Below are 25,270 nucleotides of genomic sequence, written 5' to 3'. Positions count from 1 at the left end.
CACACACAGTACAATGTTCCTACTGTACCGCCATACCCTCACACACAGTACAATGTTCCTACTGTACCGCCATACCCTCACACACAGTACAATGTTCCTACTGTACCGCCATACCCTCACACACAGTACAATGTTCCTACTGTACCGCCATACCCTCACACACAGTACAATGTTCCTACTGTACCGCCATACCCTCACACACAGTACAATGTTCCTACTGTACCGCCATACCCTCCCACACAGTACACTGTGTTCCAAATTATTATGCAAATAATATTTCCTCCTATTTTCTCTAAATTAACAATCTGAATTGCAGTCATTGTTATTTTCCAGTCATCTACTATTCTAGTATAATTGCAATGTTTTGGAACAAACTGCCTATGAAAACAGGATCTTTTAAAAAAAAAAATAAACACTCAAAATACATGTTCCAAATTATTATGCACAGCAGAGTTTTCAACCTTTTTTTTTTATTTTGAACAAAAAAATGGTCAATTGTGAAGTTCTAAGCATTATCAGCTGATTACAAAATGAAATCAAACAGTTTTCAAGTGAAAACTTTAGTCCAGGTGATGTTACATTTGCACATAGGACCCCTTGTTGGAAAGAAGCTTCTGAACTCTCTCGTCCATTGAATTTGTCAGTTTTTGGATGGTTTCTGCTTCAGTTGTTTTGCATGTGGACAGAATCCCCTCCCAGAGCTGTTGCTTAGATGTGACCTGCCTCCCGCCATCATAGACACTCCTTTTGATGATGCTCCAGAGGTTCTCAATGGGGTTGAGGTCAGGGGAAGATGGTGGCCACACCATAAGTTTGTCCTCTTTTATGCCCATAGCAGCCACAGATGCAGATGTGTTTTTTGCAGCATGAGACGATGCATTATTATGCATGAAAATGATCTTTCTGCGGAAAGCACGGTTCTTCCTCTTGAACCATGGCAGGAAGTGTTGTTTAGAAACTCCACATAGATTTTGGAGGTCATCTTTACCCCTTCAGGGATCATAAGGGTATGTGTCCACGTTCAGGAAACACATTTTTGACGCTGCGTTTTTCCGCAGCGTCAAAAACGCAGCGTCCAAATGTTACAGCATAGTGGAGGGGATTTCATAAAATCCCGACTCCACTATGCGTTAAAAAAACGCATGCGTTTTTGCTGCGAAAACGCACATGCGGTGCGTTTTTTCAAAACGCAGCATGTTGCTACAATGAGCAAAACACGCAGGCACACCGCAGGTGACCTGCCAGTGACCTTAGGTGCAGTTTTGGTCAGGATTTTACTTGCATAAAATCCTGACCAAAGCCTGAAGCAAACCTGAACGTGGACACATACCCTTAAGGGGCCGACAATTTCTCTCCCCATGATTCCAGCCCAAAACATTACTCCACCTCCTCCTTGTTGGCGCCTTAGCCGTGTTTTCATGAGGTGTCCATCAACCAGCCATCCTCCACTCCATCCATCTGGACCATCGAGCGTTGCACGGCACTCATCGGTGAACAAAACAGTTTGGAAGTCAGTCTTCATGTATCGTTTGGCCCACTGGAGCCGTTTCTGCTTGTGTGCAGTGGATAGAGGTAGTCCATGAGCCAAGAACCAAATTTGACGATATCGGTACCAAGCGGAGTGACTAATTCTCTTTGGTATTTTTAGGTAGATGCATGTCTGTAGTTTATTTTTTGATATGATAGCCCTTACATATACGTAGCTTATTAACCCCTTCAGCCCTAGGCCTATTTGTACCCAAGTGCCTAAGCCAATCTGACCTGTGCCACTTCATGGGCTAATAACTTTGGAACGCTTTCACCTATCCAAGCCATTCTGAGATTGTTTTCTCGTGACATATTGTACTTCACGTCAGTGCTAAATGGGAGTCAATATATTTTACCTTTCTATATAAAAAAATGCTAAATATTCGGAAATTTTGGAAAAATCGGCAATTTTTTAACTTTGAAATTCTCTGCTTTTTACAAAAATACTGATACCCCCCATAATAGTTATTAATTTACACTCCCCACATGTTTACTTCATATTGGCATCATTTTGAAAATGAAACCTTATTGTTTTACGACGTAATAGGGCTTATAGTTTTATGCGCAATTTTTCACATTTACAGCAAAACCCACTTTTCAAAGGACCAAGTCACTTCTGAAGTCACTTTAAGGGGCTTACATAACAGAAACCACCCATAAATTACCCCATTTTGCAAACTACACCCCTCAAGCTGTTCAAAACTCATTTTTAAAAACTGTTAACCCTTTAGGTGTTCCACAGGAATTTTAGCATGAGCCAAGAACCAAATATGACGATATCGGTACCACCCGGAGTGACTAGATGTAGTATTTGTAACAAAATTTAATCCAAGTTATGTAAATACACACTGAACATGTCATGTGCATATATATATATATATATATATATATATATATATATATATATATATATATATATATATATATATATATATATATATATATATATATATGTTACTCCATAATATCTTCAACATCGGACTCTGAATCTGACTGTTGTTCTACTGGCTCGTCTTCAGTACCCTTTTTCTGGCATGTCTGTAATCTGCACATGTCTGTGCACTTCAGGCCATTGCTGAGGCAAGTACACTGAGGAAGTTCACATGACCGCACACACTTGCAGGACAGTAGCTGTATAATAGCTTCTGGTGCTGGTGCCCCTTGCATCCACTTGACAACAAGCTTTCCGTCGTTATCTATCATCCAACCGCAGTCTGTTGGGTTTGCAACCCATGGCTGGCTCTGCAGACTTCTCCTCCAGATCGCAGCCTGGTAGTTTGCACGCAGTGCATGCATGAAAAGGCAGTCCTGGCAAGGAGGGAGTTGACTTGACTCTACCACTCCACGTCTGGCACAGAACAGCTGATAACGGAGCCTGTTTACCTCAGTTGTTTGGGTAGTTGGCAGGTACATGTGGCAGGTGATTTCCTGTAACTTCTCAAAAAGTTCGGTAGACACTTCCCATGAACGACCAACTTCCTGAAAGGCATCCTGGTATGTCTTGTTCATCTTCAACTGCTTGAGTGTCGTCATCTTCCCACGGCCAGCGAATGCACTGACGGTGTCACAGCCTGTAAATGCATGCATACCAATCAATGAATCACATACGCTGCCTCCCAATGTTCGGCTCAGAGTGGTGATATCCAGGAATCTTGTCCGGTTCTGTGTACCGCATTTCTGGAACAGGTGGGATGGGATTTTGTGGCACATGCCCAGACACAGGACCATGACATCAGTATCCTCCGAAGTGATGATGACCGACTTGTAACCAGATTCTGCTGCATGAAGAGCATGGAGAAGGAGGCGTGTGTCTGCTTCTTCTTGATTTGACTTAAGGTCAGCAGCCTCTTCCCACTGTTCTTTGGTGATCTTAAAGCAGAGCTGCTCACATGTGACATACAGCTCCTTCTCCTCAAGCTTCTCCCTGTGGTGTTTCGCCTTCCATTCTTCTACCAGAAACTTTATGAGACTTGCCTTGTTGGAGGAACTACTTAGAAGCTTTTTCCACTGCTGGATGTTGTGCCCATGTTGAATGTTCTTGAAATGGATCCCTGTGCCTTCATATCTGTTGACTCTTTCTGTATCTTTGATGGATGTCTCCTTGTAGACGTCAAAGACAATATCAATGCGCTTGCTCTTAGCACCCTCATGGATAGCGCGACTCATTGCTGTGCCTGCTAGCTGGCCAAATGTTGCATTGTTTCCCTTCAGTTTCTGAACCAGGCTCATCCCATCAATGATGGTTGCAGAGGGCTCGGGGATCACTTCTGCAGGACGAGCATTCCTCTCCAACTCCCTTGCGAGGGCAGCCTTGTTGGTCTTGCGGATAGACCCATCACCATTGGCAAGTGCCCATGGCAATGGACCCAGGGGATGAGTCAAGACATCACTCATTTGTAGCTTTCTGTTCTCAGCTACAAGTATCATCTGGCCAAATAGGTTTCTGTCAGCCTTCAAAATTACCTCCTTGCCAAGACCTTGTCTGCGTGTCTTCATTTGGATGTTAGAGAACGTTTTAAGTTTGTTCTTCGTCATCTTGTCATGAAACAATGTAGTTGGCTTATCGGTACCCAAACGCTCATCCTTGAATGTTTGATATGCATCCTCTCCTATACTGTATGCCCCTTGAAGGTCTTTGGCTACATCTGGTGGTGCTACAGTCGCTGTTGACAAACTGATAAGTTCACCATTATGCTCTTTGTTGAAGGGGTTCACCCAACCTGTCTCCAGCAGTTGAACGAAAGATTGGACATCGGCTTCATCTCTTCTAATCCTAGACACCTGTAGGTCTGAATGGCTGAAGTCAGTATATTGTTGGCCTACCAGGGCCCTCAGCTGCCTCAAGTACATACTGCGGTACTCTGATGTCAGGTAGAACCTGGAAACAGCTCCAACTTTGAGGCTGAAGCCTTTTGTGCCCCCTGGTGTCTGGGTGTCTTTGTTGATTGTCTCTTCAATGGTCTGGTCCACAGGAATTCGTCCAAAAGGATTCTTGCTACCGATCTGGACCGAAAAGCCACCTTGCATGAAGTATTCATGGACCTCTGGGTGTTCTATGGGCAGCCGAGACATTGTGGCATAGTAATAGGTTAGGTATCGGGCATAGTTGACCTTGTCATAGGCAAAACACCATGGTATCATCTGTCGGATTGCTCCTAGGTGAAGCATCCAGTTGCCTTCTCTTGAAGCTCGAACCAGGGCCAGCATGGTCTCGACCATGTCCAAGTATGACATCCAGAATGCTGAGAGTTGTTCATTTCTGAGGGTCTCAAGATAAACTTGAAAGAGCTTCAGGGTAAGTGTGCAAGATTCATTATCCAAGAGCTTTTCGAAGGATCCCTGCGACACACTGATGCGAAAGTTTGTGATGTTCTTCAGTGTTTCATCCAGATGGTGAAGGTCCCTTGCATGGTTTTCTTCTAGCCATGGAAGGAAGTTTTTCCATGCAAGCCTCATAAGTGCTTCATAGACCAGCTTGTGTAGTCTCACTGCTCTGAGAAGACCGGAGAGTCCTGTTCAGCACAGAACGTGTATGTGTCAGTGTGTGTGCGTGTGTTGGGGCACCTCAGGGTGTCTTCAAATGTGACATAGCCCCCTAGATTTCTTCCAGTAAAATTTGCACTCCAAAAGTCATTTGGCGCTCCTTCCCTTCCGAGGCCTGCCGTTCCCCAATACTGCAGTGTACGACAACATATCGGGTGTTGTTGTGTTCGGGAGAGATTGGTGAACAAATAGTGGGGTGCATTTTTTGCTGGTACACCTCTTAAAAATAAAAAAATGAGCCTAAAATGACACCTTCATGTAAAAAATGCACTTTTTCCATTTTCTCAACCAAGTGTTTCCAACTACTGTGAAACACTGGTTGGGTCAAAGTGGTCACTATACCCCCTAAAAGATTCCTTGGGGGTGTAGTTTCCAAAATAGGGTCACTTTTTGGGGTTTCCACTGTGGGGGTACCTCAGGCAGCCTTCAAATGTGACATGGCCCCCTAGATTTCTTCCAGTGAATCCGCCACCCAAAAACCACATAGCGCTCCTTCCGTGTTGAGCTGTGCTGTGTGCCCATACTTTAGTTTACGAGTACATGTGGGGTGTTTCTATAAACTGCAGAATTAGGGTAACCAAGTTTGGGTTTGCCGTTAACCCTTGCTAGGTTGCAGGTAAAATTGGATTACAATGTAATATCTGGAAAAAAAATGAAATTTTGAAATTTCGCCTTCATTCTGCTAAAATTCCTGTGGAACACCTAAAGGGTTAACAGTTTTTAAAAATGAGTTTTGAACAGCTTGAGGGGTGTAGTTTGCAAAATGGGGTAATTTATGGGTGGTTTCTGTTATGTAAGCCCCTTAAAGTGACTTCAGAAGTGACTTGGTCCTTTGAAAAGTGGGTTTTGCTGTAAATGTGAAAAATTGCGCATAAAACTATAAGCCCTATTACGTCGTAAAACAATAAGGTTTCATTTTCAAAATGATGCCAATATGAAGTAAACATGTGGGGAGTGTAAATTAATAACTATTATGGGGGGTATCAGTATTTTTGTAAAAAGCAGAGAATTTCAAAGTTAAAAAATTGCCGATTTTTCCAAAATTTCCGAATATTTAGCATTTTTTTATATAGAAAGGTAAAATATATTGACTCCCATTTAGCACTGACGTGAAGTACAATATGTCACGAGAAAACAATCTCAGAATGGCTTGGATAGGTGAAAGCGTTCCAAAGTTATTAGCCCATGAAGTGGCACAGGTCAGATTGGCTTAGGCACTTGGGTACAAATAGGCCTAGGGCTGAAGGGGTTAATAAGCTACGTATATGTAAGGGCTATCATATCAAAAAATAAACTACAGACATGCATCTACCTAAAAATACCAAAGAAAATTAGTCACTCCGGGTGGTACCGATATCTGGCCCGGCTCATGGACTAAGGTGGTCGACAGGATGACTTACGTACAGCTGCAAACCTCTGAAGGACCCTGCATCTTTTTGTTCTGGGGACGTTGGAGGCACCAGCAGCTTCAAAAACTTGTCTGCTGCTATGACAAGGCATTTTTGCAGCTGCTCTTTTAACCTTACGCAATTGCCTGTTGGAAAGAGTCCTCACTTTTTCCTTATCAGCACGCACACGTGTGTGCTGGGAATCAGCTACATACTTCTTGATTGTGCGATGATCACGATGAAGTGTCTTGGCAATGTTGATTGTAGTCATGCCTTGACCTAAATACTCCACAATTTGTTGCTTCTCAGTAGCCGACACATCCTTTTTCTTTCCCATTTTGGCCAAAAATGTAGGCTGCTTAATAATGTGGAAGAGCCTTCTTAAGTAGTCTTGCCTTTATTTGGGCACACCGGCCAAACTAATGTGCACAGGTCTCTGCAATTGCTTTCAGTGATATAAAGAGCCCTGACACACATCACCATCAATGAGCTTAAATGACAAACAAAAAAATTCTAACCTTATCACTCCTAAACTCTTTGTGCAGAATCATTTGGAACACAGTGTATAATGTTCTCACATTACTGCCATACCCCCACACACAGTATAATGTTCTCATAGTACCCCCACACAGTATAATGTTCTCATAGTACCACCATACCCCCACACACAGTATAATGTTCTCATAGTACCCCCACACAGTATAATGTTCTCATAGTACCACCATACCCCCACACACAGTATAATGTTCTCATAGTACCCCCATACCCCCACACACAGTATAATGTTCTCATAGTACAGCCATACCCCCACACACAGTATAATGTTCTCATAGTACCGCCATACCCCCACACACAGTATAATGTTCTCGTAGTACCGCCATACCCCCACACACAGTATAATGTTCTCATAGTACCCCCACACAGTATAATGTTCTCATAGTACCACCATACCCCCACACACAGTATAATGTTCTCATAGTACCCCCATACCCCCACACACAGTATAATGTTCTCATAGTACAGCCATACCCCCACACACAGTATAATGTTCTCATAGTACCGCCATACCCCCACACACAGTATAATGTTCTCATAGTACCGCCATACCCACACACACAGTATAATGTTCTCATAGTACCGCCATACCCTCACACAGTATAATGTTCTCATAGTACCCCCACACAGTATAATGTTCTCATAGTACCGCCATACCACCACACAGTATAATGTTCCTACAGTACCGCCATACCCCCACACACAGTATAATGTTCTCATAGTACCGCCATACCCCCACACAGTATAATGTTCTCATAGTACCGCCATACCCTCACACAGTATAATGTTCTCATAGTACCGCCATACCCGCCACACAGTATTATGTTCTCATAGTACCGCCATACCCCCACACACAGTATAATGTTCTCATAGTTCCGCCATACCCCCACACACAGTATAATGTTCTCATAGTACCGCCATACCCCCACACACAGTATAATGTTCTCATAGTACCGCCATACCCCCACACACAGTATAATGTTCTCATAGTACCCCCACACAGTATAATGTTCTCATAGTACCGCCATACCCCCACACACAGTATAATGTTCCTACAGTACCGCCATACCCCCACACACAGTATAATGTTCTCATAGTACCGCCACACCCCCACACAGTATAATGTTCTCATAGTACCGCCATACACCCACACACAGTATAATGTTCTCATAGTACTGCCATCCCACCACACAGTATAATGTTCTCATAGTACCGCAATACCCCCACACAGTATAATGTTCTCACAGTACCTCCATCCCACCACACACAGTATAATGTTCTCATAGTACTGCCATACCCCCCACACAGTATAATGTTCTCATAGTACCGCCATACCCCCACACACAGTATAATGTTCTCATAGTACCCCCACACAGTATAATGTTCTCATAGTACCGCCATACCACCACACAGTATAATGTTCCTACAGTACCGCCATACCCCCACACACAGTATAATGTTCTCATAGTACCGCCATACCCCCACACACAGTATAATGTTCTCATAGTACCGCCATACCCCCACACAGTATAATGTTCTCATAGTACCGCCATACCCCCACACAGTATAATGTTCTCATAGTACCGCCATACCCTCACACAGTATAATGTTCTCATAGTACCCCCACACAGTATATTGTTCTCATAGTACCACCATACCACCACACAGTATAATGTTCCTACAGTACCGCCATACCCGCACACACAGTATAATGTTCTCATAGTACCGCCATACCCTCACACAGTATAATGTTCTCATAGTACCGCCATACCCCCCACACAGTATAATGTTCTCATAGTACCGCCATACCCCCACACAGTATAATGTTCTCATAGTACCGCCATACCCTCACACAGTATAATGTTCTCATAGTACCGCCTGTTGTGAATTTGGATTCTGGGCTCCCCCGGTGGCTACTGGTGGAATTGAACTTGTGACATCATCTTCCCTGTTCACCTGTTCTGATTAGTTCTGGGTGTCGCTATATAACCTGGCTTCTCTGTTAGATGCTTGCCGGTCAACAATGTTATCAGAAGCCTCTCTGTGCTTGTTCCTGCTCCCAGACATCTACTAGATAAGTTGGACATTCGTCCATGTTTTGTTTTTGTATTTTGGTTCCAGTTCACAGCTGCAGTTTCGTTACTGTGTCTGGAAAGCTCTTGTTGATCAGGAATTGCCACTCTGGTATTATGAGTTAATGCCAGAGTCCTAAAGTAATTTCTGGATGTGTTTTGTTAGGGTTTTCTACTGACCATGAAAGTATGCTTTCTGTCTTCTGCTATCTAGAAAGCGGACCTCAAATTTGCTAAAACTATTTTCCTGCTGCGTTTGTTGTTTCATCTCATATCACCGTCAATATATGTGGGGGGCTTCTGTCTCCTTTTTGGGCATTTCTCTAGAGGTGAGTCAGGTCTTATATTTCCCTCTGCTAGCATTATTTAGTTCTCCGGCCGGCGCTGGGCATATAGGGATAAAAAGTAGGACATGCTACCTGGCTACTTCTAGATGATGCGGTAGGTTTAGTTCATGGTCAGTACAGTTACATCTTCCAAGAGCTTGTTCCTATTGAGGCTTATGCTAGTTCTCTGGCCATGGAGATCATGACAGTTTGACCGGCCCACTAAAGGGTTAAAATCCTTGGCTGAGAAAGGAGAGAAATAAGAAGTCTGCTGAAAATTTTTATTTTTTTTTTTTTTTCTCTAGTAGTTAGTGTGCTCTTAATTGGATCACTTGCCAGTCTGTCTATGCTGCAGTCTTTCTTTTTTTTCTCTCTCCTTCTAATCTTTGAATGGCTCTATGTTCACCTGTCTATAATGGATCTACAGAGTGTAACTGCAGGTTTGAATAATCTCGCCACGAAAGTACAAAGTTTGCAAGATTTTGTGGTTCATGCTCCGGTATCAGAGCCGAGAATTCCTTTGCCGGAATTCTTCTCAGGGAATAGATCTAGCTTTCAGAATTTTAGAAATAATTGTAAGTTATTTTTGTCCCTGAAATCTCGTTCTGCTGGAGACCCTGCACAGCAGGTTGGGATTGTGATTTCCTTGCTCCGCGGCGACCCTCAAGATTGGGCTTTTGCATTGGCACCAGGGGATCCTGCGTTGCGCAATGTGGATGCGTTTTTTCTGGCCTTGGGGTTGCTTTATGAGGAACCTCATTTGGAACTTCAGGCAGAAAAAACCTTGATGTCCCTATCGCAGGGGCAAGATGAAGCTGAAATTTACTGCCAAAGATTCCGTAAATGGTCTGTGCTTACTCAGTGGAATGAGTGTGCCTTGGCGGCTACTTTCAGAGAGGGTCTTTCTGATGCCATTAAGGATGTTATGGTGGGGTTCCCTGTGCCTGCAAGTCTGAATGAGTCCATGACAATGGCCATTCAGATCGATAGGCGTCTGCGGGAGCGCAAACCAGTGCACCATCTGGCGGTGTCCACTGAGAAGACGCCAGAAAACATGCAGTGTGATAGAATTCTGTCCAGAAGCGAGCGGCAGAATTTTAGACGGAAAAATGGGTTGTGTTTCTATTGTGGTGATTCTACTCATGTTATATCAGCATGCTCTAAGCGTACTAAAAAGCTTGATAAATCCGTTCCCATTGGCACTTTACAGTCTAAATTTATTTTGTCTGTGACCCTGATTTGCTCTTTGTCATCTATTACTACGGACGCCTATATCGACTCTGGCGCCGCTTTGAGTCTTATGGATTGGTCCTTTGCCAATCGTTGTGGGTATGATTTAGAGCCTTTGGAGACTCTTATTCCTCTGAAGGGGATTGACTCCACCCCATTGGCTAATAATAAACCACAATTCTGGACACAAGTGACTATGTGTATTAATCCGGATCACCAGGAGACTATTCGTTTTCTGGTGCTGTATAATCTACATGATGATTTGGTGCTAGGATTGCCATGGCTGCAGTCTCACAACCCAGTCCTTGACTGGAGAGCTATGTCTGTGTTGAGCTGGGGATGTAAGGGGACTCATGGGGACGTACCTTTGGTGTCCATTTCATCATCTATTCCCTCTGAAATCCCTGAGTTCCTGTCTGATTATCGTGACGTCTTTGAAGAACCCAAGCTGGGTTCGCTACCTCCGCACCGTGAGTGCGATTGTGCTATAGATTTAATTCCGGGTAGTAAATACCCAAAGGGTCGTTTATTTAATCTGTCTGTGCCTGAACATACTGCTATGCGAGAATATATAAAGGAGTCCTTGGAAAAGGGACATATTCGTCCATCGTCATCTCCCTTAGGAGCCGGTTTTTTCTTTGTGTCAAAAAAAGACGGCTCTTTGAGACCATGTATTGATTATCGGCTTTTGAATAAAATCACGGTTAAATATCAATACCCATTGCCGTTGCTGACTGATTTGTTTGCTCGCATAAAGGGGGCCAAGTGGTTCTCTAAGATTGATCTCCGTGGGGCGTATAATTTGGTGCGGATCAGGCAGGGGGATGAGTGGAAAACCGCATTTAATACGCCCGAGGGCCACTTTGAGTATTTGGTGATGCCTTTTGGTCTTTCTAATGCCCCTTCAGTCTTCCAGTCCTTTATGCATGATATTTTCCGCGATTTTTTGGATAAATTTATGATAGTGTATCTGGATGATATTCTGATTTTTTCGGATGATTGGGACTCTCATGTCCGGCAAGTTAAGAGGGTTTTTCAGGTTTTGCGGTCTAATTCTCTGTGTGTCAAGGGTTCTAAGTGCGTTTTTGGGGTTCAGAGAATTTCCTTTTTGGGATATATTTTTTCTCTCTCTTCCATTGAGATGGATCCTGTCAAGGTTCAAGCTATTTGTGATTGGACGCAGCCCTCTTCTCTTAAAAGTCTTCAGAAATTTTTGGGCTTTGCCAACTTTTATCGTCGATTTATTTCTGGTTTTTCGGATGTCGTTAAGCCATTGACCGATTTGACTAGACAGGGTGCTGATGTTGCTAATTGGTCCCCTGATGCTGTGGAGGCCTTTCAGGAGCTTAAGCGCCGTTTTTCTTCTGCCCCTGTGTTGCGTCAGCCTGATGTGACTCTTCCTTTTCAGGTTGAGGTCGACGCTTCTGAGATCGGGGCTGGGGCAGTGTTGTCGCAGAAAAGTTCTGACTGCGCCGTGATGAGGCCTTGTGCCTTCTTTTCCCGTAAATTTTCGCCCGCTGAGCGGAATTATGATGTTGGGAATCGGGAGCTTTTGGCCATGAAGTGGGCGTTTGAGGAGTGGCGCCATTGGCTCGAGGGGGCCAGACATCAGGTGGTGGTATTGACTGACCACAAAAATTTGATCTATCTTGAGACCGCCAGGCGCCTGAATCCTAGACAGGCGCGCTGGTCATTGTTTTTCTCTCGGTTTAATTTTGTGGTATCGTACCTACCGGGTTCTAAGAATGTTAAGGCGGATGCCCTTTCTAGGAGTTTTGAGCCTGATTCACCCGGCAACTCTGACCCCACAGGTATTCTTAAGGAGGGAGTTATCTTGTCAGCCGTTTCTCCAGACCTGCGGCGGGCCTTGCAGGAGTTTCAGGCGGATAGACCGGATCGTTGTCCGCCTGATAGGTTGTTTGTTCCTGATGATTGGACCAGTAGAGTCATCTCTGAGGTACATTCTTCTGCATTGGCAGGTCATCCTGGAATTTTTGGTACCAGGGATTTGGTGGCAAGATCCTTCTGGTGGCCTTCCCTGTCACGAGATGTGCGAGGCTTTGTGCAGTCTTGTGACGTTTGTGCTCGGGCCAAGCCTTGTTGTTCTCGGGCTAGTGGATTATTGTTGCCCTTGCCTATTCCTAAGAGGCCTTGGACACACATCTCGATGGATTTTATTTCAGATCTGCCTGTTTCTCAGAAGATGTCTGTCATCTGGGTGGTGTGTGACCGTTTTTCTAAGATGGTCCATTTGGTTCCCCTGCCCAAATTGCCTTCTTCTTCCGAGTTGGTGCCCCTGTTTTTTCAAAATGTTGTTCGTTTGCATGGTATTCCTGAGAATATCGTTTCTGACAGAGGAACCCAATTTGTGTCTAGATTTTGGCGGGCATTCTGTGCTAGGATGGGCATAGATTTGTCTTTTTCGTCTGCTTTTCACCCTCAGACTAATGGCCAGACCGAGCGGACTAATCAGACCCTGGAGACATATCTGAGGTGTTTTGTGTCTGCTGACCAGGATGATTGGGTTGCTTTTTTGCCATTGGCGGAGTTCGCCCTCAATAATCGGGCCAGCTCTGCCACTTTGGTGTCCCCGTTTTTCTGTAATTCGGGGTTCCACCCTCGATTTTCCTCCGGTCAGATGGAATCCTCGGATTGTCCTGGAGTGGATGCGGTGGTGGAGAGATTGCATCATATCTGGGGGCAGGTGATGGACAATTTAAAGTTGTCCCAGGAGAAGACTCAGCTTTTTGCCAACCGTCACCGTCGTGTTGGTCCTCGGCTTTGTGTTGGAGATTTGGTGTGGTTGTCTTCTCGTTTTGTCCCTATGAGGGTCTCATCTCCTAAGTTTAAGCCTCGGTTCATCGGTCCGTATAAAATATTGGAGATTCTTAACCCTGTTTCCTTCCGTTTGGACCTCCCTGCATCCTTTTCTATTCATAACGTTTTTCATCGGTCGTTATTGCGCAGGTATGAGGCACCGGTTGTGCCTTCCGTTGAGCCTCCTGCTCCGGTGTTGGTTGAGGGTGAGTTGGAGTACGTTGTGGAAAAAATCCTAGACTCCCGTGTTTCCAGACGGAGACTCCAGTATCTGGTCAAGTGGAAGGGATACGGCCAGGAGGATAATTCTTGGGTCACTGCATCTGATGTTCATGCCTCTGATCTGGTTCGTGCCTTTCATAGGGCCCATCCTGATCGCCCTGGTGGTTCTGGTGAGGGTTCGGTGCCCCCTCCTTGAGGGGGGGGTACTGTTGTGAATTTGGATTCTGGGCTCCCCCGGTGGCTACTGGTGGAATTGAACTTGTGACATCATCTTCCCTGTTCACCTGTTCTGATTAGTTCTGGGTGTCGCTATATAACCTGGCTTCTCTGTTAGATGCTTGCCGGTCAACAATGTTATCAGAAGCCTCTCTGTGCTTGTTCCTGCTCCCAGACATCTACTAGATAAGTTGGACATTCGTCCATGTTTTGTTTTTGTATTTTGGTTCCAGTTCACAGCTGCAGTTTCGTTACTGTGTCTGGAAAGCTCTTGTTGATCAGGAATTGCCACTCTGGTATTATGAGTTAATGCCAGAGTCCTAAAGTAATTTCTGGATGTGTTTTGTTAGGGTTTTCTACTGACCATGAAAGTATGCTTTCTGTCTTCTGCTATCTAGAAAGCGGACCTCAAATTTGCTAAAACTATTTTCCTGCTGCGTTTGTTGTTTCATCTCATATCACCGCCAATATATGTGGGGGGCTTCTGTCTCCTTTTTGGGCATTTCTCTAGAGGTGAGTCAGGTCTTATATTTCCCTCTGCTAGCATTATTTAGTTCTCCGGCCGGCGCTGGGCATATAGGGATAAAAAGTAGGACATGCTACCTGGCTACTTCTAGATGATGCGGTAGGTTTAGTTCATGGTCAGTACAGTTACATCTTCCAAGAGCTTGTTCCTATTGAGGCTTATGCTAGTTCTCTGGCCATGGAGATCATGACAACCGCCATACCCCCCACACAGTATAATGTTCTCATAGTACCGCCATACCCCCACACACAGTATAATGTTCTCATAGTTCCGCCATACCCCCACACACAGTATAATGTTCTCACAGTACCGCCATACCCCCACACACAGTATAATGTTCTCTCAGTACTGCCATACCCCCACACAGTATAATGTTCTCATAGTACCCCCACACAGTATAATGTTCTCATAGTACCGCCATACCCCCACACAGTATAATGTTCTCATAGTACCGCCATACCCTCACACAGTATAATGTTCTCATAGTACCGCCATACCCCCCACACAGTATAAGGTTCTCATAGTACCGCCATACCCCCACACACAGTATAATGTTCTCATACTACCGCCATACCCCCACACACAGTATAATGTTCTCATAGTACCCCCACACAGTATAATGTTCTCATAGTACCGCCATACCCCCACACACAGTATAATGTTCTCATAGTACCCCCACACAGTATAATGTTCTCATAGTACCCCCACACAGTATAATGTTCTCATAGTACCGCCATACCCCCACACACAGCATGTTCTCACAGTACCTCCATCCCACCACACACAGTATAATGTTCTCATAGTACCGCCATACCCCCACACACAGTATAATGTTCTCATAGTACCGCCATACCCCCACACACAGTATAATGTTCTCATAGTACCGCCATACCCCCACACACAGTATAATGTTGTCATAGTACCGCCATACCCCCACACACAGTATAATGTTCCTACAGTACCGCCATACCCCCACACACAGTATAATGTTCTCATAGTACCGCCATACCCCCACACACAGTATAATGTTGCTACAGTACCGCCATACCCTCACACACAGTATAATGTTCCTACAGTACCGCCATACCCTCACACACAGTATAATGTTCTCACAGTACTGCCATACCCCCACACAGTATAATGTTCCTACAGTACCGCCATACCCCCACACACAGTATGTTCTCACAGTACCTCCATCCCACCCCACACAGTATAATGTTCTCTTAGTACCACCATACCCCCACACACAGTATAATGTTCTCCTGGAACCGCCATACCCCCACACACAGTATAATGTTGCTACAGTACTGCCATACCCTCACACACAGTATAATGTTCCTACAGTACCGCATTACCCTCACACACAGTATAATGTTCTCACAGTACTGCCATACCCCCACACAGTATAATGTTCCTACAGTACCGCCATACCCCCACACACAGTATGTTCTCACAGTACCTCCATCCCACCCCACACAGTATAATGTTCTCTTAGTACCACCATACCCCCACACACAGTATAATGTTCTCATAGTACCACCATACCCCCACATAATAACATATAATGTTCTCATAGTAAGGCCGAAAAAAGACATTTGTCCATCCAGTTCAGCCTATATTCCATCATAATAAATCCCCAGATCTACTTCCTTCTACAGAACCTAATAATTGTATGATACAATATTGTTCTGCTCCAGGAAGACATCCAGGCCTCTCTTGAACCCCTCGACTGAGTTCGCCATCACCACCTCCTCAGGCAAGCAATTCCAGATTCTCACTGCCCTAACAGTAAAGAATCCTCTTCTATGTTGGTGGAAAAACCTTCTCTCCTCCAGACGCAAAGAATGCCCCCTTGTGCCCGTCACCTTCCTTGGTATAAACAGATCCTCAGCGAGATATTTGTATTGTCCCCTTATATACTTATACATGGTTATTAGATCGCCCCTCAGTCGTCTTTTTTCTAGACTAAATAATCCTAATTTCGCTAATCTATCTGGGTATTGTAGTTCTCCCATCCCCTTTATTAATTTTGTTGCCCTCCTTTGTACTCTCTCTAGTTCCATTATATCCTTCCTGAGCACCGGTGCCCAAAACTGGACACAGTACTCCATGTGCGGTCTAACTAGGGATTTGTACAGAGGCAGTATAATGCTCTCACCATGTGTATCCAGACCTCTTTTAACCCCTTCATGACCGTGGGATTTTTCCGTTTTCGTTTCTCACTCTCCTCCTTCCCAGAGCCATAACTTTTTTATTTTTCCGTCAATTTGGCCATGTGAGGGCTTATTTTTTGCGGGACGAGTTGTACTTTTGAATGACACCATTGGTTTTACCATGGCATGTACTAGAAAACAGGAAAAAAATTCCAAATGCGGTGAAATTGCAAAAAAAGTGCAATCCCACACTTGTTTTTTGCTTGGCTATTTTCCTAGCTTCACTAAATGCTAAAACTGACCTGCTATTATGATTCCCCAGGTCACTACGAGTTCATAGACACCTAACATGACTAGGTTAGTTTTCACCTAAGTGGTAAAAAAAAATTCCAAACTTTGCAAAAAAAAATAAAAATAAAATTGCGCCATTTTCCGATACTCGTAGCGTCTCCATTTTTCATGATCTGGGGTCGGTTGAGGGCTTATTTTTTGCGTGCCGAGATGGCGTTTTTAATGATACCAATTCAGTGCAGATGCGTTCTTTTGATCGCCCGTTATTGCATTTTAATGCAAATCACGGCGACCAAAAAAACGTAATTCTGGCGTTTCGATTTTTTTTCTCGTTAGGCCGTTTTGCGATCAGGTTAATGCTTTTTTTTTATTGATAGATCGGGCGATTCTGAACGCGGCGATACCAAATATGTGTAGGTTTGATTATTTTTTTATTGATTTATTTTGATTGGGGCGAAAGGGGGGGGATTTAAACTTTTATATTTTTTTTATTCTTTTCACATTTTTTATTTCTTTTTTTTTTAACTTTTACCTTGCTTCTATAGCCTCCATGGGAGGCTAGAAGCAGGCACAGCCCGATCGGCTCTGCTACATAACAGCGATCATCAGATCGCTGTTATGTAGGAGAATTGCGGGTGTGCTTTGAGCGCCGACCACAGGGGGGCGCTCACAGCCACCGGCGATCAGTAACCATAGAGGTCTCAAGGACCTCTATGGTTACTGTCCTGACACATCGCCGACCCCCGATCATGTGACGGGGGTCAGCGATGCGCTCATATCCGGCCGCCCGGCCGGATGCGGTAGTTAAATGCCGCTGTCCGCGTTTGACAGCGGCATTTAACTAGTTAATAGCGGCGGGTGATCGCGATTTCACCCGCCGCTATTGCGCGCACATGTCAGCTGTAAAAAACAGCTGACATGTCGCGACTTTGATGTGCGCTTACCGCCGGAGCGCACATCAAAGCAGGGGACCCGACATCGGACGGGATAGTACGTCCGATGTCGGGAAGGGGTTAATGCGCCCCATGATCCTGTTTGCCTTGGCAGCTGCTGCCTGGCACTGGCTGCTCCAGGTAAGTTTATCATTAACTAGGATCCCCAAGTCCTTCTCCCTGTCAGATTTACCCAGTGGTTTCCCGTTCAGTGTGTAATGGTGATATTGATTCCTTCTTCCCATGTGTATAACCTTACATTTATCATTGTTAAACCTCATCTGCCACCTTTCAGCCCAAGTTTCCAACTTATCCAGATCCATCTGTAGCAGAATACTATCTTCTCTTGTATTAACTGCTTTACATAGTTTTGTATCATCTGCAAATATCAATATTTTACTGTGTAAACCTTCTACCAGATCATTAATAAATATGTTGAAGAGAACAGGTCCCAATACCGACCCCTGCGGTCCCCACTGGTCACAGCGACCCAGTTAGAGACTATACCATTTATAACCACCCTCTGCTTTCTATCACTAAGCCAGTTACTAACCCATTTACACACATTTTCCCCCAGACCAAGCATTCTCATTTTGTGTACCAACCTCTTGTGCGGCACGGTATCAAACGCTTTGGAAAAATCAAGATATACCACGTCCAATGACTCACCGTGGTCCAGCCTATAGCTAACCTCTTCATAAAAACTGATTAGATTGGTTTGACAGGAGCGATTTTTTAGCGCTTCAATGGTGCCATCCGGCTTTAGTAGTGCAAATGCTTTCTTTTTACTGTTAATTGCCTGTCTTACTTCTTTGTTTAGCCACATTGGGTTTTTCCTATTTCTAGTCCTTTTATTCCCACAAGGTATAAACCGCTTACAGTGCCTATTTAGGATGTTCTTAAACATTTTCCATTTATTATCTGTATTCTTATTTCTGAGGATATTGTCCCAGTCTACCAGATTAAGGGCATCTCTAAGCTGGTCAAACTTTGCCTTCCTAAAGTTCAGTGTTTTTGTGACTCCCTGACAAGTCCCCCTAGTGAAAGACAGGTGAAACTGTACAATATTGTGGTCACTATTTCCTAGATGCCCGACCACCTGCAGACTTGTTATTCTGTCAGGTCTATTAGATAGGATTAGGTCTAAAAGTGCTGCTCCTCTGGTTGGATTCTGCACCAATTGTGAAATATACTTTTTCTTGGTTATTAGCAGAAACCTGTTGCCTTTATGGGTTTCACAGGTTTCTGTTTCCCAGTTAATATCCGGATAGTTAAAGTCCCCCATAACCAGGACCTCATTATGGGTTGCAGCTTCATCTATCTGCTTTAGAAGTAGACTTTCCATGATTTCTGTTATATTTGGGGGTTTGTAACAGACCCCAATGAGAATTTCGTTACCATTTTTCCCTCCATGAATTTCGACCCATATGGACTCGACATCCTCATTCCCTTCGCTAATATCCTCCCATAAAGTGGACTTTAGACAAGACTTTACATAGAGACAAACCCCTCCTCCTCTCCAATTTTTACGATCCTTTCTAAACAGACTGTAACCCTGTAAGTTAACTGCCCAGTCATAGCTTTCATCTAACCATGTCTCGGTTATTTCCACTGTGTTACAGTTACCTGTAGATATTTCTGCTTCTAGTTCTTCCATCTTGTCAGGCTTCTGGCGTTTGCGAGCATGCAGTTTAGAGGATTTTGTTTTGTTCCAATCTCCTCGCTGTGGATTGTTTTAGAAATGTCCTTACCTCCCTTCTGAGTATGTTTTCCTGGGTCTTCTTTGTTCGAGTCCAAACAAGGAAGAGCACATTACTGTCTGTGAATAAGGAGCTATTTTATTTAGCCCATGATGGAGACATTTTTTTGGTTCAGTGTAGCTTGAAAAAGGTTAGCTTTAAATGTGCCAAGGTCAAAACCAAGAGATAACAAGGTAACCTAGGGGTAAGGTGGAGGGATAGTGAGAAAGGGAGCCAAAGGTCAGAAAGCCAACAGAACAAACAATTAGAGCAAAACAAGCAAATGCGAACTGAGCACACACTCAAGGGGTCAGACACACAGGCTAAACAAAAGTATAGCTGACAGGGAATCCTAGTCTGGAGTGTGTATAAATACCCTTCCAGATCCAAAGAGAGGCCAGCAATATTAACCCTGAGAGAGCAGGACATGAACCGCGTCCTGTACCATGACACGTAGTAGAAGATGAAGATGTCGTCCTCATCATGAAGTAGTTATTTCTCATGTCGCGTGTAATGAATATCTCCTGCAGTATTGCTAATGCCGATTCCAGGGTCGGTAAATGAGACGAGAATTAGTGTTATGAGAGATGAGTCTATGAGGAACGTATTCAGCTGCCGACTCCGAGGAGGAAACTGCTTGTTGTCTGTGGCCTAAATATGTAGGATTTATTAGTAGATGTAAAGAAGGAAACTAAATACTGTAAAATAATAAATCTCCTCATATGTTTCCTTATTATCTCCAGTAATTGTATTATTACACAGGATTCTTATGATGTTCCATCGGCTCATCTTCTCATTCAGGTCTCTACAATATCGGATCCTCTCAGTGAAGATCTTCTACAAAAGAGAATTTTCCTGATTTACCCATCACAGATGGATATGGACAGAGACAAGATGGCGGAGAGGATATTACACCTCACCCTAGAGATCCTCTTCCGGCTTACTGGAGAGGTGAGAGATTCTGATGACGTCACATTACATTATTCTTATCTATGGGAATAACAGATGGACAGAACTGGAGAGGTGAGGACTCTGGAAATGTCTGTAGTGAGATTTATTAATGTGTCTCTCCATTACCAGGATTACACAGTGGTGAAGAAGACCTCTAGTGATCGCTGTCAGGACCCTGTGTCTGAGGGATGGGGAAGACCCCTGAGCCCAATCACGGGGCCTCCACCTCACCCCCTGATCCATGAGGACATCAATGACCAGAAGATCCTAGAACTCACCTACAAGATGATTGAGCTGCTGACTGGAGAGGTGACACTGCTGGGAATGCTGGGATATTATACAGTAACACTATGAAGGGATCGGGGGGATGACGGTATCATTGTATGTGTCAGGTTCCTATAAGGTGTCAGGATGTCGCTGTCTATTTCTCCATGGAGGAGTGGGAGTATTTAGAAGGACACAGAGATCTGTACAAGAACGTCATAATGGAGGTTCCCCAGCCCCTCACGTCTCCAGGTAATAGACAGGACTAAATACACACGGCCTATAATTATCTGTATGTAAAGAATGAATTCACTCCCTGTATGTGTTTCCTCCAGATCTATCCAGTAAGAGGACAACACCAGAGAGATGTCCCCGTCCTCTTCTTCCACAGGACTGTAACCAAGAAGATCCCAATGCTCCTCAGGATCATCAGGTAGATGGAGAGAAGGTGTCAGGAGATCTCCCCTATGATGTGTAGACGCCGGTGAAGGTCTTGTGCTCGGTCTTGTTTTATCCACCAGTATTATATGTTTTATACTTGTGTAATGAGAACGGTGGAGATGGCAGGATTAGAGATGATCATAGATGGGACTTCTCCATCTGTCAGTGACTTTTACATTATTTGTTTCAGGGTGAAGATCTGACCCATATTAATACTACAGAGACATATATGAGAGGGGATGAGCGGTGTAAAGAGGAGATTCCCACATATGTCTACCCAGGTGAGTAGTAACCACTAAATGCAGAGAGGTCACAGATTCTTCTCATCACCTGCTGTGGCTGCTTTATCGGTGGTGTAGTCCGGCCGTATTACCATGATCACCATTTTGCCTCTAGACCACAACATTCTCCTCCTCCCAAAACTGTTCAAATGACTTTGGGCAGTGAAAGCCCTTTTCTATAGAACTTACAACCTGGTAGATCCACCTACCCCCTGGGTTTAGGAGACGCTGTTACCTGCCCAGATCTGTGAACTATAAAGCCAAATGACAGCGTACGGAGAATGTGCTGACAAGATAGAAAATCACGTGAAGAAAAATATTCTGATGGGCCTGTAAGAGAAAGCGGAGGGTAATGATGCTGTTGGCTTCCTAGAACCCTGAGATCTTATCGGAGGAATCTCCCTTCTCTCCCTTCTGTGCTGCTGAATGTGATCATATGGTCCCTACAAGACCAGGTCCAGTCTTTCTGGCCAAACTTCACTTTTATGATGGACAACATAAAATGTGCAGTGAGGCCAAGTGTGAATTTCTGGACAATAACAGAGTTTCCCTTTATCCGGACTTTTCACTTTGTATTAAAACCGACTAACTTCCAGGAGGATTGTGATAATCTACATAAACCCATCACACCGGTGCCATGATATATCTCTGAGCTGTGCGTGGCTGATGGCTGTAATATACATTTATTCCCGCCTGCAGGACATGTGTTGGCTCCAGCCCTGGTTTCATGGAATCACTCCACCTGATAAATTACATTGTTTTATCCTAAGAAATTCAGATTACTGCACAATCTCTCCTGAAATGGGAGCAATATTATTTCCTCTAATCTTCTGGTCAGGATTCATAGTAGCTCCAATGGTCCACCATAAATGAATGCAGCTCTGGTTTACTGTTGGAGTTCTCCCATCATAGATGCATTGTTGTTGGGGATGTAACATAGAATAAAAAAAATGTCTTTTTTCACCTGTTCGTTCTGTATGATAGTTGGATTGTGGTGGGATCGGCCTGCCTCACTTATGAGTCTGTAACTCCCTGATAGTCTTAAAAAAAACCTCTCCATCGCCTCTTCCAAATGCCTAAGATCCAAATTTAAAGTGAACCTGTCAGCAGGATTGTGCTCAGTGACTACAGACACTGTCAGGTCGGAGCCGTTATACTGATTACACTGATACCTGGTGATGAAATCTGTCTTGTGGTTGTTGTGTAATCTGTATTTGTAGTTTTATTATGAGGCTTAAAAAAATAATTACATCCATCAAAATGACACCAGCGGCGCCTGTCCAGTAGCATCTATCTCTTGCTTATAGACTGCGCAGGCTCCGCCATCGTATGTAACAATTTGCTGGATGTAATTTTTTTTCTAAGCCTCACAATATCCACAATATTATAGGCATTATCAACAATAATATCAACATTATTATATGCATTATGTAAAAATGGGGGGCAGGTCAGTGAGGGATCAGCGACCTGTCATAGGCCAATACAGATGCATATGTAATCAGAGCACCACATAAAGCCCCGCCCACAGCCCCATCCCAGAGCACCACATAAAGCCCCGCCCACAGCCCCGCCCCAGAGCACCACATAAAGCCCCGCCCACAGCCCCGCCCCAGAGCACGAGAATCTCCTGAACTGAAAACTACAAACACAGACTAAACAACAACCACAAGACGGATTTCATCACCAGGTATCAGTGTAATCAGTATAACGGCACCGACCTCACAGTGTCTGTAGTCACTGAGCACAATCCTGCTGACAGGTTCCCTATAAGACATCTCCGCTCTGCACTATTATACACAGTTCTCTATAAATGTGTAATATTTCTTCTTGAAACTCATCTGACAGAAAATATTGGAGCTTCCGATAGTTTAGATTGTGAAGTCACCGAGCCCCGTGCTCTAATTACCCCAGAGAGGTTTCACCACTAGCTCCTCATTTATTACTGACTAGATGGTGGCCCGATTCTAACGCATCGGGTATTCTAGAATATGTATGTAGTTTATTTATGAAGATATCAGAATAATGCAATGAATACACAGGATTCGGCTGGCCGGGCGTGACCAATTATCAAAGCGTGGTTGAAATCCCGCTCGAATTTGTGGCCGGACTGCGTCTGTTGCTGATTGTTCGCTGCCGGACGGGGGCGACCAATGAGTGAAGCCAGTGCCAGCTCCAGGTTTTTGAGGGCCCGGGCGAAAGAGTCTTGACAGCCCATGTAGTATATAACACAGCCCACGTAGTATATAACACAGCCCACGTAGTATATAACACAGCCCACGTAGTATATAACACAGCCCACGTAGTATATAACACAGCCCACGTAGTATATAACACAGCCCACGTAGTATATAACACAGCCCACGTAGTATATAGCACAGCCCAGTAGTATATAGCACAGCCACGTAGTATATAGCACAGCCCACGCAGAATATAAAGCCCCAATGTCGCTGATTGGTCACGCCCGGCCGCTCGCGACCAATCAGCGAAGCGTGGTTCAAATCGCTGATTAGTCGCGCCCAGCCTACCGCGACCAATCAGTGATACGGGAGACCCTCTGTTCCCAGTAATGCCTTTGCGGCAATAACTCGCTATGATGTAGCGGTCTCGTGATCTGGGGTCGTTGCCGCAATGCATTCTTGGGACTGGAGCGTCGCGAGGAGTGGGAAAGGCTGCCGCGGACGCCGGAAGGTGAGAATATAATACTGTTATAATTAATATAATGTAATATTTTAACATCATATGTTTTTACTATTGATGCTGCATAGGCAGCATCAATAGTAAAAAGTTGGTCACACTTACAGGGGTAATGGCAGCTGACTGGAGGGGAGTATGGAGGGGGCACTGACTGGAGGGGATTAGGGAGGGGCCAATTTGTGGCCGGACTGTGCCTGTCACTGATAGGTCGCACCCAGCCAGCCAAGATCAATCAGTGATGCGCGATTTCCGTGACAGAGAAACAGACAGACAGACAGACAGACAAACAGACGGTGCACTTGGCCCAAGTAAAGATGGTGACTACACAGGTGTGGCACACCAGTGCAAATAAATAATCTGCAGCAGTGTTCACACAGAGTATGCACAGCAACTGGATCATAGCCTATTAGTAACACCCAGTGGAGGGTTGCCCAGTGCTAACTGTAATGCGTCCTGTGTGAACAGAGGCCAGAACTTATAAAACCACAGGGTGTTACTAATAGGCCATGGTCCAGTTGCTGTGCATACTCTGTGTGAACACTGCTGCAGATTATTTATTTGCACTGATGAGCCAAGCGGCCAATCCCTGATTGTAGGCTGGCTGTCTCATTTTGTATTACCGCACCTGTGCCATCTTTACTTGGGCCTGCTGCACCATGATTTCAGGCCTAGACAGGTAAGCACCTTTGTCTGTTTTTCTGTGGTGTTTTTCTAGAATACTGGATGTTTTTTCCTCCCATTTTTTTCCTCCTGTTGTGGTTCATGCTTTGAGCTTTAGTGGGGTGTGGTACTTTCCAATTGGCTGAAGTAGGGAGCAGATGACTCCAGCTGGACAGCAGGAACAGATCCCAGATGAGATTGGACACACGATATACAGAAGCCCTAATATGACTAAATGGCAGAAATCCAGAATAGTCGAAATCCCCATAAAGTGATTCCATTTTATAAATTAATTCACTCAGGGTTATAATGTATAGGAGTGACTATTTTGACTCCACTTTTCGGAAATGAACACGCAGTGGATGTTGGAGAGTGAAAATTACACATTTGCCATTTTATTACCCAGCACATAGTGCCCAGATTGTGCTCCAGGAGACACACA

The 25,270-nt window shown here is 44.4% G+C and overlaps 1 protein-coding gene across 1 annotated transcript in view; it reads left to right on the top strand.

Annotated features, from left to right (window-relative positions):
- The window catches only part of LOC143766969 (uncharacterized), a 52,532-nt gene that overhangs the window by 24,407 nt on the left and 2,855 nt on the right, over positions 1 to 25,270 (top strand). The window contains exons 2-6 of the mRNA XM_077254994.1: positions 20,339 to 20,488; positions 20,618 to 20,797; positions 20,881 to 21,004; positions 21,088 to 21,185; positions 21,384 to 21,474. Coding sequence (XP_077111109.1) covers positions 20,411 to 20,488; positions 20,618 to 20,797; positions 20,881 to 21,004; positions 21,088 to 21,185; positions 21,384 to 21,474 — 571 coding nt within the window. The 5' untranslated portion in view covers positions 20,339 to 20,410. The remainder of the gene's footprint in view (positions 1 to 20,338; positions 20,489 to 20,617; positions 20,798 to 20,880; positions 21,005 to 21,087; positions 21,186 to 21,383; positions 21,475 to 25,270) is intronic.

This window comes from Ranitomeya variabilis, chromosome 4 (genome assembly GCF_051348905.1).
Source record: "Ranitomeya variabilis isolate aRanVar5 chromosome 4, aRanVar5.hap1, whole genome shotgun sequence".
Taxonomy (NCBI): domain Eukaryota; kingdom Metazoa; phylum Chordata; class Amphibia; order Anura; family Dendrobatidae; genus Ranitomeya; species Ranitomeya variabilis.
Note: the sequence above shows the minus strand (reverse complement) of the source record. Positions and strands in the feature narration are given on the sequence as shown.